Raw genomic sequence first — 15,164 nt, forward strand, 5'->3', positions numbered from 1 at the left:
GTTTTAACAAAGCAGTTATAATTGAGCAGTCATGAGAAGGCCGGGGCACACACCTGTCATGTACTGAATCCCAGAACATGTTTTAGTCACATAATAACAGGACAGTCATTCTTGTTCTGCACTTGAGCTGAGCTGATATACGGACTCATCTGTTTTTATCATGGACGGAGAGATATATTTAAAATAATTACAGAAACAACCCACTGATGCAGTCTTTAGTTTAGTGGAAACCAGAAGCTCTACATTCTGTTACTTCACAGATATGAAACTGGACTGTGTTTTTTTTTGTTTTGTCTGTCATGGTCAAATGTTGATGGTGGATTTCAGCTTTCATAAACAAAAGGAAAATAATAATTCATTTAAAAGTCTGTACAATTTTCCACATCTTTACAGAATGACAGTTTGTCATCAGAACAGGTACTTTCTACAAGAGTCTGATCCACACCGACACTCCACTCGAATCCTCTTCTTGGGAGAGCTGGGGAGCCCCGCTAGACTGAAACTGGAGTCCATTTTGGTGCTTTCTGTGTCGACAGGATCAACTGGAAACAACCAGAAGCCGGATCAGGGACAGTAGGACAGTAGAGACTGCCAGAAAATGCTGGGACAGAGAGCAGGGGAATGACATAAAGCCAAGAGTCTGGCCAGCTCAGGACATCTGCGCCCTCTTGCTATGTGCCCTAACCACTCGGCTATCGGCTTGCCCCATTCACACGGTCGTGGATGTGGACGGATGGCAATTGCTAGGTAATAAGGTAATTTTGGGCACTGTTGTACACGTTTTGATATGTTTACGGATACAGGACTGGACATATCCGGGAAGAAAACAAAAATTTTTTAGAAGGAAACAAGGTTTTACAATTCGTGTCCCAGGAAAGAATATTAATTTTCCAGGACAGTCTGTCAAAAAAGGGAACAATCCCGGGAAAACTGCCAAGCACAAGTGATGAGGTCACACTCACTATACCCTTTTACTGGCTCCTATTCAGGTGACCCCAGTCTGTAAAATACATTTCAAACACATGATGAGCTTCAACTATTGTAGGAGAATGACATATTTGCTAAACGAATGATCAAAAAATGATTCCACTTGCTGGAACCCTTTTGCTTTTGTTCTGATTACTAGGGGAGCAAGATGTAGGCTTGGGGCAACATGCCTGCATCTGCTGGTATTATTTTAATGGCACAGGTGTTTATTCTCAGGGCCTGAGCACTGAGGGAGCCAGTAAGTTTATGTGCAATTCATAGAAGAGAGAACTCAAGTCCTCGACTTTGCTCGTTTTCTCCATCAGGCTTGCTCAGCAGGATAGAACAGGAGAATCAGTCTCGAAACATTAATATTTTTCCATACTCTCTCTACTTCTCTTTTCTTTTTCCAGACTTATCCAGACCTGGAAAATCAAATTCCACACTTTTCTATCCAGTGTAGAATCCTGACATTCACAGACACTTTTCACACATGCAGAGACATGCTGCACTGTAGGCAGCAGATAAGCACTAGAAAGTTGACTGAGTTCAGTAAGACAAGAACAGATAACAGTTCATTAAAACCTTTAGGATCAGGTCTGTTGTTGTTGGTGAGACCTGTTTGTTGACTAACCACAGAAAGAAGAGCTGGATGATGATCAGTTCATTCCTCTCACTGTCCCTTACTTAATGAGACTTACTTTGCATTTTGTAGTCGAAGGTGAGCTCCTCTCCTGCACGAATGGCCCGTGTTGAAAACAAAGCGATTCTCGGGAGCCTCTCATCGATGTTGTCAATAAACACGTTGAAGACCTGAAGGTTGGGGTTACACTGCAAAAACAACACAATATGAGTCAGAAGCTTCTTTCTCTCACCCCCCCCCACAGCCCACCACCAGCACTCAACACACACAACACACACACACACACACACACACACACACACACAAACACACACACCAAAACACAGGGTGGTGTTTAAGAAAGAATGCTGGCAAGTCATCCGGAAACCCAGCAGGATCATCTACTTAAGGAGACATTAAGAGTCTGAGGGTGAGCGAGATACAAATTTCATCATCTGACCAAGATTCAGCATCAATCCACAGGCAGCCCAGCATCTGAGACTGCACAGACGGTCTGTACTACAAGTGGGAGAACAGTAAGCACAACAAGAGCACACCAGGGACTGAGAGACAGCAACACAGACCAGGACCTGCAGAACCACTACATCCATATGTTGTGGACCAGCTGAGGTAGACTTCCCACTAGTATTACATAATTGAGGTTGTGAGTTATGCATCCTGCAGCGCCGTCACTGTTTTGATTGTGGACAACGGACGGACACATATTTGTATTTTGTATGTATTTAGATATATATATATTTATTATATTATTCTTTATTATTTGAACTGTTCACATGTGCACAAACGGCACAAACGGACAATCTGAAGTCCTTCTGAAAACTGAGTGTCCAATGTCTCACTTTTCATTGGCCTGGTCGATTATCAGATTCAATTATCAGCATTTTATGGGGATAAATGTTTTTCCACAGCTGGGCGACTGTGCTGCTTGCCAAGGAGCTGTGAAGCAGGAGTTGAAACACGCCCCCTAGCTGCTGAGCACAGTACCACATGACACGGCCTCTGATGTTGTCTGGACCAAGTGCTGTGCTTTCTTTGGTCATCTTGAGTAGTGATGCCCCAATTGATCGGCCGCCAATCATAATCGGCCGATTTTCATTAAAAATACATAATCAGTAAATCACCGATCACCTCGAAACAGTTCACCTGTGGTTAACACTCTGGTGTCTGTGGCACAGAAGCACTGTGTGCTGTGTAGTGTAGCCCCACCTCCCAGTGACAGGCCGGCTGAGGGCAGAATCTCGGGCTTTGAGTAAGGAGAAGGTTTACCTCCAGCTGGGTGCTTTCTCAGGCATATGGTAAAATCCTTTTAACGATTTGTCAGCTGAGCAGTGATTAAAATCACCTTGATTGAATTTGTCTAATGTTCTCTTGATATGTGCTGTGGCTGCATTAGCTCTGAGGTGGATGTAAACCAGAATGAAACTGAGGGAATTCCCAGGGAGATAGAAGGGGTGAAGAGTTCGATGCCAGTGGTGCACAGATCCTCTATAACCGTTGAGCACCAGCGTGTGTTTACATAGAGACACACACCACCACCATGTTGTTTTCCTGTGAACTCATTATCTTGGTCAAGTCTTAGGGGGCACTTAGCCATCTGTGCAGTATCATTGTCATTGTTCTTATTTAACCACATTTCAGTGGATGCAAGAAAGGAGGCAGTCATTAACCACATACATGTGATTAATGTTGGCTTGTAGTTTGTCTGTTTTATTGCGGAGGGAGCGCACATTAGCCAAGATGACTGAGGGGAGCAGTCGTTGTTTACTCTTGTTTAAGTGTGGCTTTAATCCCACCCTTTCTCTTTCCCCTTCTAGTTACCTTCTTTGTGCTGTGAGAAGAATCCTCTTGGTTGGAGGAGTTCTTGTGTAGTATTTCCTCTGGAAACATGTCTGTGGTAATGGTTTGGGGGATGAAGTCTGAGCTGCAGCAATAAGTCTCTGGAGTATGCAATTTGCAGGCCATCGAGGAGATTGTGTCCATTAGCTGAGACAAACTCCAAAAATGCTAAACTGCAGAAATATCAGTGCCCACAAGAGTCTTGTGCTATCAATGGCGCTGGTCAATATTCCCAAAAACTACAGTGTATTGTAATCCAGCAGTGAGTGACCGACCGATTAGCCACACGAGAAGCTACCCAGAACAAGTTTTTTCATGTATTCTAGTGTGTGTGTGTGTGTATGTGTGTGTATGTGTGCGTGTGTGGAATGTGTCTGTTTACACATACGCCTGACTGTAGTACGTATAGAAACACATGCAAGTCAGCAGAGAACTGGGTCGGCCCAGAAGATCAGGGCTTCATATAGAGCTCATCATACTAAAACCAATTCATATGAACAAACTAGAACACTTCAAGAGAAATGGAGGAACTTGAGACAAAGTGTCTGAATACTTCTGTCAATGTGATATTTCAGTTTTTACTTTTTAATACATTTACAGAAATTCAGTTCCCTTTGTCATTATGAAGTACAGAGTGTAGACTGATTTAAATTATTTCTACACAACAACATGTGAATAAAGTCATGGTCTGCAGACATTCTGAATGACCTGCATACACAGAGTGTAGGCCCAACCTTTGACCCGAGCTGCCTGCAGTATGTTCTATACAGTTTGAAGACACTCACGCTGTGGTTGACAAAGTGGGAGATGTTGCCGAGATGAGCAGCATCCACTGTATACACGTCCTCCACGTAGTCCAGGTCAAACAGGTATGTAGAGCCTTGGCGGTCGTATACGTGACCCCTCCTCTCTGCTTCATCTGTTGTGATGATCTGGAGGAAACCAGACAGGATGGACAGAACCAGTGCTGCGATGCAATATGTCATTTTCAATAAAACACAAACATGACCATTACTTAAAAAACTCAAAGAGACATGTATGATTTTTCCTAATAGTTTCAATATCAGTACACACAAGCTCAGCCACAAACAATTTTCTGTTTTTAAGATTCTTTTTGGCATTTTTGCTTCATTAAATAAAGTAGAGAGAAGATGGGGAAGCGAGAGGGGCAGGCAGCAAAGGGATCAGGCTGGATTCAAAATCAGGCTGCTGAGGTTAAGGCCTCAGCCACAAACAATTGTATACATTTTCAAAACCTGTTGAGCACAGCAGATAAAAGAACAAGTAGAGGTGGCAGCAGAAACAGCCCTAAATTCATACTGAGTGGAAAAAAAATAGAACTCACTATTGAATCTAAGTCCAGTCCACTACTACTACTAAGTCCAGTCTACTACATTTTCATTTTAAAACGCATCTGTTTCTACCTTTCCTCCTCCATCCACATGACTCCAGTTTTCGAGCCATGAAAACAGACTTTTGGAAACTGTCAGCCCCATTTTATTTTGAAAACTCAGGGGTTGTGTTTTACTTTGAAAAATCTGGGGTTGTGTTTTATTTTGAAAATTCTGACCTTTGGAAATGATGACATAGACCCCCATGGTCTCTCCTGATTAGCTCTCATCAGCCTGGACACCAGCAGTGAATACAACATGATAATGAATTACAGTGTTACTGACCTTGTTGTCTTTGCTAGCAGCTGTTGTTCACTTACAATCACCTGCACATGAATCAGTACAGGTGATTGCTCAGGTATATGTGTTTTCAGGTGGGATAGTCTGGAAGGAGATGGTTTTAATTCGAAAGCTACATTTTAAAATGAAAATGTAGTCATGTGGACAGTCTTTTTTAAAACATTTGCAAAATGTTCTAAAATTCTGTTTTCTCTTTGTCATTATGAGAGATTGAGTGTAGATTGATGAGGGAGAAGGGGTCTGAAGACTTTCTAAATGAATTGTAAAACACAGGCTAATTTTCAATGCTAGCCAAAATGAATCATCTCAAGCCTTGCTGCAGCGCTGTGTCATCTAGTTTCAGCAATAAGCCTGTTTCTCACGTGAGGCGTTTGGTTCTCAGCAAAAAAAGACAGGGAAAAGATTTAATGATGTCATACTGACATACAAACATCACATGACAATGACACCTTTCACTAAAGTTTCAATGACACAAATGTTACTTTTGACCATTTCAGCAATGACATGTTATGAAAGGAGAAAGTGTCTTTGATGATTAGAAAGACGCTTTGCACAGACTTTCCTGATGATGAAAGTCTTGGACCAGGTCTTACCTCTCCTACGTACTCCATGACGAATGTGTTCTTCTTGATATGCTGCAGGGTGCGGACACCCCATCCCCTGCCATTCTCCGTCTTAAAGATGCACAGGTCAAACTGGATGCCCTTCTGCACCACTCTGTTGGGACAATCAAGACCACAGTTGCATCGAGAGTTGCACTCGTAAATGGGCTGTCCCGCCCGGATCCGAACCTGCCCCCTATTGTTATAGGCCATACGGTGCAAGGAGGCCCCGGGGCAGCACCCATTCACCGGCTCATCTAAACAGTTCTTACACTCACAGCCCACAGCCATCTCATCCAACACTATGCCCTGGCCTACTTTGTAGTTGTTGATGTAGGTGAAGTTTTTTGGGGGGCCCTCGAGGTCCACTTCATTCATGACAAAAATGCGACCTGGGTGGTTGCGAGTGTGGTTCAAATGGGCCTCCCAGCGCTGCAGACTCTGACGGAGTTTGGCTTTCTGGATGAGGACTGAGGTCACCTCCTTATCTAGCTTTTTAGGGATGCAGCGTCTCTTGTGGCGCCTCAGCTCCTGATCAAGGTCCAGGTGGAACTGCTTCATCAGTTTGGGGCATCTGAGGTTCCTCTTGGGTTCCCAGGTGTTGTCCGACTCAGGGAACCCCCTCCACTTCACCAAGTAGAACTCCTCCTCCTGAAACACACAATTTGAATTAGGAGGAGACATCATTTACTATGTCAACACTGACCAGACTTTAAGGTTTAAGGTTTGATTTATGTCTGTACTGGACTAATTCACTTTTTCTCATTATATAATAAATTCTCAGTCCGCTCTTTTCAGCAGCTGGTCTTTCTTTGCCTGTTAGTCTCATAGTCTTAAACCTCAGCAGCAAAAAGTCTCCACTCATGAAGACCAGTTACAGCTCTGTCAACCTGCAGAGTAACAAGACTACAGGAGACTTTAGACTGTAGCAGCAGGTGGTTTATAATTGTCTTAGGCCTGGGGAAAGCAATGTCGATAAAATCCTATATCATGACACTGAACATTTTATGGAAAATTAAATACACAATGGTCTAATACAAGCAGAAATATTACAGTGATTAACACCACAGTATATACAGTATGGAAAATAGTGTATTGTCTCAGAGGATGTTAACACTATTATTTGGAACAATGTGAAAATGTACCAAATGTTATAAAAAAAACACAGTATTGGGTTTGATAAAAAGCATATAGTGGGTTTTCAATACATTCTGACTGTGCTTATCTCTGTGCAGCCATTTTGATTTGTGTGCGTCACAATGAAAACAGAGAGTCTGTGTAGTAAGTGTTTCAGTTTCACTTTCCTGTTCAAATATTATTTGTTGTGTTGTATTCAAACTGGCTCTTAACTAACAGATAGTTTTGGATTGAAATGGCTTGGAAGTTAACATGTAATCTTAATGCATCCCTTATTAATAAGTCTCCTAAGTATTCCTGGGATATTACATGTCAAAGAAATGTACCAATATTTAACATCTTACACAGGCAAAAGAAAAACACTTGTTCAATATAATGATTTAATAGAACAGCTGTACAATAGCATATCAATGCAAACTTTTACCCTTCAGATACTTTGACTTTAGACAAAAGGTCTCTAAGGGACAACTGATAAGACTCGTGTAGAACTGTTGTGTACTTATAAACAGGGCTTGAAAGATGCTTAAGCCACTTCCCACTAATAAGTTGGAAGTTTATTTGTTTATAAAAACAAATGTGTTGGAGAATGTGTGCACCTGTAGACAACTGTGACCCAGGTCGGTCAAACATTAATCAGACTGTATACTCACTTTGTCGTAAACACTTGTGTGTATGTATGTATGTGCATGTATGTGGTGTGTATGCCACCAATTATTCTATACACACCTCTCCATTTTAAAAGACACAGGTCAACCGAAATCTGAACTGTTTACACCTGTGATTTATTACTGTTGCTTAGAGTCCACAGGTCTGCCCTATCAACCACATTAACTCGTGAACTGAGTATCATCACATATAGAAATCAAAGACTGTATCAAATAGAACTGAAGAACAGTGCGATGATAAACATATCTTTTTTTACAACATCTTTAAATCATGTCCATTTTCCACTGAGGGCAATTTGAATTAGTTTTTGATGAGTTTTTGGAGCAGAAAGTGCAGAGAGCGCATTGGAGCTGCACCTCCTCCAGCCAGCTCCTCCATCACGTCATCACCTCCTGCCCAGATATCTAGTGTGAGAATCACACTTCGTTCATATCGAGTATGTTTGGACTGCGCTCTTACTTATCTATAAGGTGCTATACGGAAGTACATTAATTTGAAAGTTCAGTTGCTGCTGACCAGCTAGCCCAGTCTCATCCCGCCTCATGTTGCCCCCCGCTTCTTGTCCCATTACCGGATTCCAACTCCACCGTCTTGGACAGCAGCAACTGAACTTTTAAGATTAAATATCTAAATACATCACATTTTAATGACATGATCTGTATGATTCATCTGAAAAGTAGATCATGTGTGCCTGTGTCCTCACCAGTCCAGACACTGCAGTTTGCAGCAGCTCAGACCATTTACAATAGAAGGCCTGAGCATGTACGTTGCATATTTTCAAGTTGATAGTGATTGATAAAGGGAAAATTTCATGCATTCTATATTACTATTAATTATGTTCTTAATTTCTTTTTCTTCTCAAATTACAAAACCGATTACCGATAAGAGAACTGTTAAAACACTGGATCGATAAGTGGTATCGATAAAAGTAGTAGTACCTTTAAAATCAAATTCTTGGCGAAGGCACATTGACTTACCGTATAGATCCTTGTCTACAGTTTCATTAATGAGGCCACAGAACTGATATTTTGCACACGACAGAGCAGGATAAGACAGCAAAGAGGCATTAACAAGAACTAGAAGAACCAGTTTCCAGCCTCAGTCTCATTTCTGAATCATACTGTGGTTTTAGCTAGAATAACTAACCAGCTGCTACATTCATATCATTACCTTCAACTGACTCCATGTTTTTCGGTCCTCACCAGAATAATAGAACCTCAGGTACGTCTACAGTGTATTGGCTATGTACTGTGTACTTCCTAATACTTCCACCACAGATGAGTAGAGCTGTAAACAGTCATGTGTTTTTCAGTGACACTTTACCTTACTCTTCTTGTAGTCACAGAGGAACTCCACCTCATACTCATTGGCGTTGGCTCTGTTCACTCCGAGCTCTTTACAGTGAAGCCTCTCTCTGCGACACAGGGCCTCCAGCTCCTCCCAGGACATCTTACAGGGCACACTGCAATCTGACACAGCAACTCGCTTTAACTGAGTTAACATCAAATGCAATGAGGCTACAGCAAGCTCCACTTTAAAGACATTCAATCTACATTGTCTGGATGCATGGCTGATTTCAGCGTTTTATCTCAATAAAAAAACTATTTTCAATCTGATAATTTCACTTCCTACCACACACACAGCAGCATTGAGACAGTCGAAAGTACGTTACCAGCACAAAGCTTACTCGGTTAAGTGGTGCACAGTACATTTGTGTAAACCAAAAGAAAACTACTTGCTCTCTTAACTCCAAATTAAAAATGAGTGTTTAATATGTAGCACCTCCTGATGAAAATGTCCTCTCCTGAGGAAACCAAGGCTAGAACCAGTATTATGAGTAGATCTGTCACATAAATACCCCTCATAGAAACATAAGTGAAGACTACTGAGAGTCAGTATTGCTGTTATTTAGTTATTAATACTAGTAATGACATCAACTCCTTCCCACAGCTGACACAAATGTGACAGACTTAGAGTCAACTGTAACTAGTTTATATTTAGACTGCTTCTGTACTGTAGCTCTTAACTTCAGTAGTTTCGTCATCTAAACCATCAACTTGTCTTCTAGACCCTGTTCTATGTTTTACCTTTAACTAACACTTCTATACTAGGTCTGATTTAAACAGTTTTAACATCAGGCCACAACAGAACAACATGTGAACAAAGTGAAGGGGTCTGAAGACTTTCTTAATGCACTACATCTTCCTTTAGGCAAAATTATCAGGAAGCACCACATAAATTTTCATTGTTACACAGATGACACCCAGTTGTACTTATCTATGAAGCCAGGTGAGACTAATCAGGTGGTCAAACTGCAAGCGTTACTGAAGTTATTGTACTCAGCCCTAAAGACCTCAGAGACACACTTACTCTGGACGGCATTGCCATGGCCTCCAGTGATAGTCAGAAACCATGGGGTCATTTTTGACCAGGGCATGTCTTTTACTTCACACGTAATACAAGTCTCCTTCCACCTGCACAACATTGTGAGAAACATCCTGTCTCAAAAGGATGCTGAAAAATGAAAAATTAGTCCATGCATTTTTTGCTTCTAGACTGGAGTGAATGTCCCAATAACTCAGTGAAAAGCCTCCAGCTGATTCAAAATGCTGCAGCAGAGTACTGACAGGAACCAGGAAGAGATCAAATCTCTCTGTGTTGGCTTCATCAGCTCCCTGTAAAATCCTCCTCCTCACCTACAAAACTGTCAATGGTCAGACACCTTCTTATCTTACAGAGCTCATAGTTCCCTATTATCCTAAGAGAACACGCTGCTCTCAAAATGCAGGGCTCCTTGTGTGTAGAGTTTCTAAGACTAGAATGGGAGGCAGAGCCGTCAGCTATCAGGGTCCTCTCCTGTGGAACCAGCTCCCAGTCTGGGTCCAGGAGGCAGACTTCCTCCCTACATTTAAGATCAAGCTTCAAACTTTCGTCCATAGTATGGCTTATAATAGGGCTGGCTCAAGTGAGTCCTGAACCATCCCTTAGTGATGCTGCTTTAGACCTAGACCGCTGGGGAACTCGCATGATGCACTGAGCTCTCTCATTACTTCATGTAATTAACTTTGTCTCTCTGTCTTTATTCTGATCCCGGATCCAGATCTGACACAATAAAATCAACGATGATCTCAACAATCATCGTCATCATTATTAATTTTATTGTTATTTTACTGTTATTATTACTTATAACATGATTACACCTGTAGGTATCACTGTTATTATTATCACAATAACAGTGCTTGTGTATATCAGTATACACAGCTATTCCTGCTCGCTCCCCCTCCCTTCTCTTTCTATTCTCTCCCTCATTTGTCTTTAAACGTTTCGTGGCTCTGTATGGCGCGAGGGGCTTGTCGGATAGTTTTGCCCGCTAAACCTTCGCAGCCTGCCGCTGTGCAGACTGCAGTAGACCTTCACTAACTGCTTCATTTCTGCTTCCTACGGCAGACTGAACTCTTCTCCTCAGCTTTAATCAGTCAGTGAATCACACGCGGAGAGTTTGGTCATTAAAGAGCCTCGGTTAAACTGCACCAGGAGCTAACGACACTTCCGACAACTAACTTAGCTTCACCATGATACACAACCCACCGCGGTCTTAACGCTGTGTGACCTGAACGACAGAAGAGCGCGAATATTTGATGTCTTTAAAGAGACTGTACCGAGACTAATCCGGATAACAATAGTAAATACACGTACAATGTCGTATAAAGTCATATATAGACCTCTTGAATTACCTTTCAAATTTTCCGCCATGTTTCTGCACAGCCGCCAAAATAGGAGAATCTACACTGGTGGGAGGATCGTGCTGCAGAACACACTGAAGCGGCTGCTGATTGGATGAGTGTCACTTATCGGCCCTCTCATTGGCTCAGGGGGGTCGGCCGGAAGACGATAGATATCGTGCAGAGCGGGTCCTATTCACCAAGAAGTTACGCAGCTCCATACTGACGTCAGTACGACCATTGTTTCACCGACACACCACACCACAGAAGAGGTTAAAGATTGCCGAAGACCTGGTTCACGTCCTTCATCGTGATCAACAAATCCTCAGTACTAATGCCAGACAACATACGTTAATGTGTAGAGTCACAAGGACGTGCAATAATAGAGACTAGACTGTAACTAGCCACGTTACCCACGTACTATACTTAGGTAGTTACGTTTTAAGGTACTCCTTGTCTGGCCCTGATTGGACAATAAAACATTACACAGTCACCCTACTGTCCAAAACATTTCATAGTTTCTCACATCTTTTCTTCTTTAGACTTTGTCTAGAATGAGTGGCTACTGTAAAATTCTATACATAATTATACACTATTAACATGTCAGTAATATACAGTCTCAAAGTACTTGACCTTTTCCTGTGAATATGATATTAAATTTTAGGTTGTGAAATAAAAATCAAAAGTATATTTCTTAAAAGTTCTCTGTCCTCACTGAAATAACACAGGAAAATTGCTGAATCATATGGAAGAGTAATGCATTCACTTAAAAAAAAGATTAACAAGATAATTACCTCATTAATTCACAAAAAAAGGATCTTTTTCTGTTTTATTTAAGAAAAAAATTCTCAGAATTTTGAGTTCATCATGTTGTTGATTCAGTGAACGCATTATGCTTCATAGAATCATTTCCTCCTCTGTCCCTCAGATCAGCCAGTTTCAGTAAATGAGTCAAACTCACATTGTGGTTGTTCTTTCTGTTTCTGTTGTAATTAGCTCAACAAATACAACATGTGATCATAAATATAACCTGACAACCAGGTGGGACACAAGTGATGGCTGACGTAAGCAGGTGAACATGACTGTTCGGGGAAATGCACATATTTTTAAACATAAACATATTATCATTCACACTAAAACGGGGACAACATTTTCAGATTCAATAACCTGGAAGCTTTTTGAAAAAGCTTCTGGATGTGAAAAATGTGGCTAGAGGGTGGAAGAAGTCGTCCATGTTCAAAGAGAGAAGCAGCCACATTCTGACTGGTGAGGGCAAATATAAAATGTAAATTCATCTATTCTCTGTCCTGAGAGAAGACCACGTGTGATTTGCACAACAGATGTGTGTGTGTGGTGCAGCAAATGTAGATGTTAAAGACAGAATTGTCATCTATTATTATTATTATTATTATAACACTTCAGTCCAAAGCTCTGTGTGTAAATGTGGTACGATCCAAGCCCCAGCAGATGAGTGCTGCAGTGTTTAACAGCTGCAAAACAATTAACATATAAAATACATCTGGAAGTTTACAAGTGAGAAGCAGCAACATTTCTCCTGTTGTTTACATTGATGAACATTTTCTGCAGTGTTAAAATGTGAGCTAAAGGGAGGTTCCAGTGGCTCAGCTGGTAGAGCACATAACAAGGCTCAGTCTTTTCCACAGTGGCCCCAAGTTCAGATCCAGTCTGGGCCCTTGGCAGCAGTGAGGATGCTGGTCCTGGTTTATGTAGTGTTTTGTTTGTTGGTCAAACCACAGTGACATCCTTACAGTCCTGATAGTTGATATCAGCTCTGACAGTGATGTGGGTCAGCTCTACACCTGGGTCCTCTGCAGACCTGGGCTCCACTGGATGTGGTCTGCCTGGCTGCTGACCTCGGGCCTGAGGGAAGGGGAAACCATCAAGAGGAGCGTGCTCTATCCTGCACAGACTGTCTTCGCTGTAGCTTGGATTGGAAGTGCTGACGAGGCGGTGGCCAGGCCGAGCGTCCTCTGAGAACACACCACGGTTCTGATGCACAGTCTGAACATCATCTGTCTGAATGCCTTTGTCCATCTGCCACACACCGATGGGCCCCTCCACCTCCTCCACCATGCTTGGTTCCACCTTACGGAAAGTGTGGCGGGCGTACAGGCCAATGCAGAACATCTCCACAATCACACAGTAGTGGTAGATCACTGAGATGGGACAGAGAACACAGGACATGGGTCAGTGATTATCACTGTGATCACATGAGAAGATCAGTGTACTGATACACAGACATTTCATTAATAAAGCAAACAGCATCATTTGTTTTCATTCATATAGAATTAGCTTTGGCTGAGTGATTAAAGATGCCACCATCTCTTAGAAAACAGAACAGTTTAGTACCTGAGGATTTGATGATGGCGGAAGAGGATTAAGGCTACGTGAATTTTTTTTTTTTTTTTCAAAGTCTGACTTTTTTCTCAGAATTAGAAAAAAAAAAATCTGACTTTTTAAAGTCAGAATGCTAAAAAGTCTGTCTTCTAAAAAGTCTTCCGTAGATGATCTTGTTCCACTTTATAAACCTGAAACTTTAAGTTTCATTTACTTCTCAGAGTAAAAAGAAGATGTTCTTCATTATGTGCCTGTTCCCACAGAGGTTAATATGAGCTGCTGTGTGAATGCAGGTGTGTGTGTGTCCATAAAGGTGTGCGACCTTTTAATTGGTACTTTACACATATGTTTATATACTATATACATGTATAGATTTTTTATCATCTTTTTAATCTGCTCTACACCCTTATCATCAGAAGATGCTGGGGTCATCACATGACCTGCTGGTTGTTTAAAGATGGTCTCAGATGTTCATATAAAGGGCCTCTGCAATCTTTGTCCAGCTGATGAAGACCATGGGACACAGTTGAAAGCCAGTAAGTGTCTTTCTGAAACTAGAATGTGAGGTCGATAGAACACCTGGGAGAGGCCAGATACTGAACTACAGATGGAGAGGTTGGGGTGAGGCCAGATGTGCTGTGACTTACACTGGGACCTGGCCAGGACGGAGAAGGGTGGTGTGCAGGGAATCACCTCCAGAGCACCCATGGTCTCTAAAATGCCGCTCTGCAGGCCACACAGCACCAACACCACAATGATGCAGATGAACTTGGCTCTCAGTCCATATCCAGGTAGAGCTCTCTTAGTGGCTTTGTAAAAGAGGAGGTGGCCGTAGAAAGACACGAAGGTGGACACACATATGATGCCGTTCACATACAGGTTAGGGTTAACTGGATCCCCCTGGAGAACAAAAAGATTGTAGCCACTGATTTTATCTTTCAACTTATCTGGGGATGTTTGGAGGAAGGTAACCTGAACCCTGACCTCCAGAGGTCATCTGTCATACTGAGTAGTAAATTATGAGTGCTCAAGCCTGACTGAATCATGATTTTTGTCTGATATGAGTTTCACATGTTTTTGGATGTTGAATTTTGATGACTTGTTAGATTATGTAATTGAACTCATTTGTTTTCGATTGGTTTGAGTGTTTTGATGTGAATAAATGTGACCAGTGATATAAGACACGAGGAGCTCTCAGACCCTTTGATTTAGTCAATGTGCTCTCAGGGGGAAAGGGTGGAGACCCCTGATGTACATGGATATCAGTGACATCAGAGGAGGACAGACAAACAGTGGTTATAGAGGTTGGAGGGATGGTCGCCTGAAGAGTTCATAGTAAGCAGGTGAATTCGGTTGTTGTCAGTTTCAATGAGCCGTGTAGCTTCAGTAAAACTCCAGCTGACATGTTCTCCCCCTGCCCTCATGTTCTCCTCCAGCAGACATGTTCTCCTCCTGCCCTCATGTTCTCCTCCTGCACTCATGTTCTCCTCCAGCTGACATGTTCTCCTCCTGCCCTCATGTTCTCCTCCTGCCCTCATGTTCT

At 42.1% G+C, this 15,164-nt stretch overlaps 2 protein-coding genes across 3 annotated transcripts in view; both read right to left on the reverse strand.

The window, feature by feature from the left end:
• Window positions 1-253: 253 nt before the first annotated feature.
• On the reverse strand, window positions 254-11,302 carry suv39h1 (suppressor of variegation 3-9 homolog 1). The gene is made up of 6 exons (XM_022741669.1): window positions 11,276-11,302; window positions 8,865-9,010; window positions 5,730-6,389; window positions 4,231-4,377; window positions 1,668-1,797; window positions 254-542 (listed from the first exon to the last, which is right to left on the reverse strand). The coding sequence occupies exons 1-6, from the start codon at window positions 11,292-11,294 to the stop codon at window positions 409-411; spliced, it is 1,236 nt and encodes a 411-aa protein (XP_022597390.1). The 5' UTR covers window positions 11,295-11,302; the 3' UTR covers window positions 254-408.
• Window positions 11,303-12,231: 929 nt separating this feature from the next.
• LOC111219147 (organic solute transporter subunit alpha-like) overlaps window positions 12,232-15,164 on the reverse strand; it is a 5,959-nt gene continuing 3,026 nt past the window's right edge. For both annotated transcript variants that reach the window (XM_022741743.1, XM_022741742.1), the window contains exons 6-7: window positions 14,269-14,521; window positions 12,232-13,440 (exon numbers count right to left, since the gene is read on the reverse strand). In XM_022741743.1, the coding sequence (XP_022597464.1) occupies window positions 13,010-13,440; window positions 14,269-14,521 (684 nt within the window). In that variant the 3' untranslated portion in view covers window positions 12,232-13,009. The remainder of the gene's footprint in view (window positions 13,441-14,268; window positions 14,522-15,164) is intronic.

This window comes from Seriola dumerili, unplaced genomic scaffold (assembly GCF_002260705.1).
Source record: "Seriola dumerili isolate Sdu_G_001 unplaced genomic scaffold, Sdu_1.0 BDQW01000056.1, whole genome shotgun sequence".
NCBI classification, from domain to species: domain Eukaryota; kingdom Metazoa; phylum Chordata; class Actinopteri; order Carangiformes; family Carangidae; genus Seriola; species Seriola dumerili.

What these genes read in the sequence shown, in the direction of transcription:
- suv39h1 (XM_022741669.1), bottom strand. An exon ending in GTGACTACAAGAAGAGTAAG is followed by an intron (nt 6,390 to 8,864) that starts GTAAAGTGTCAC and finishes TGTGTGTTTCAG; the next exon opens with GAGGAGGAGTTCTACTTGGT. An exon ending in CCCACTTTGTCAACCACAGC is followed by an intron (nt 1,798 to 4,230) that starts GTGAGTGTCTTC and finishes TTGTTTTTGCAG; the next exon opens with TGTAACCCCAACCTTCAGGT.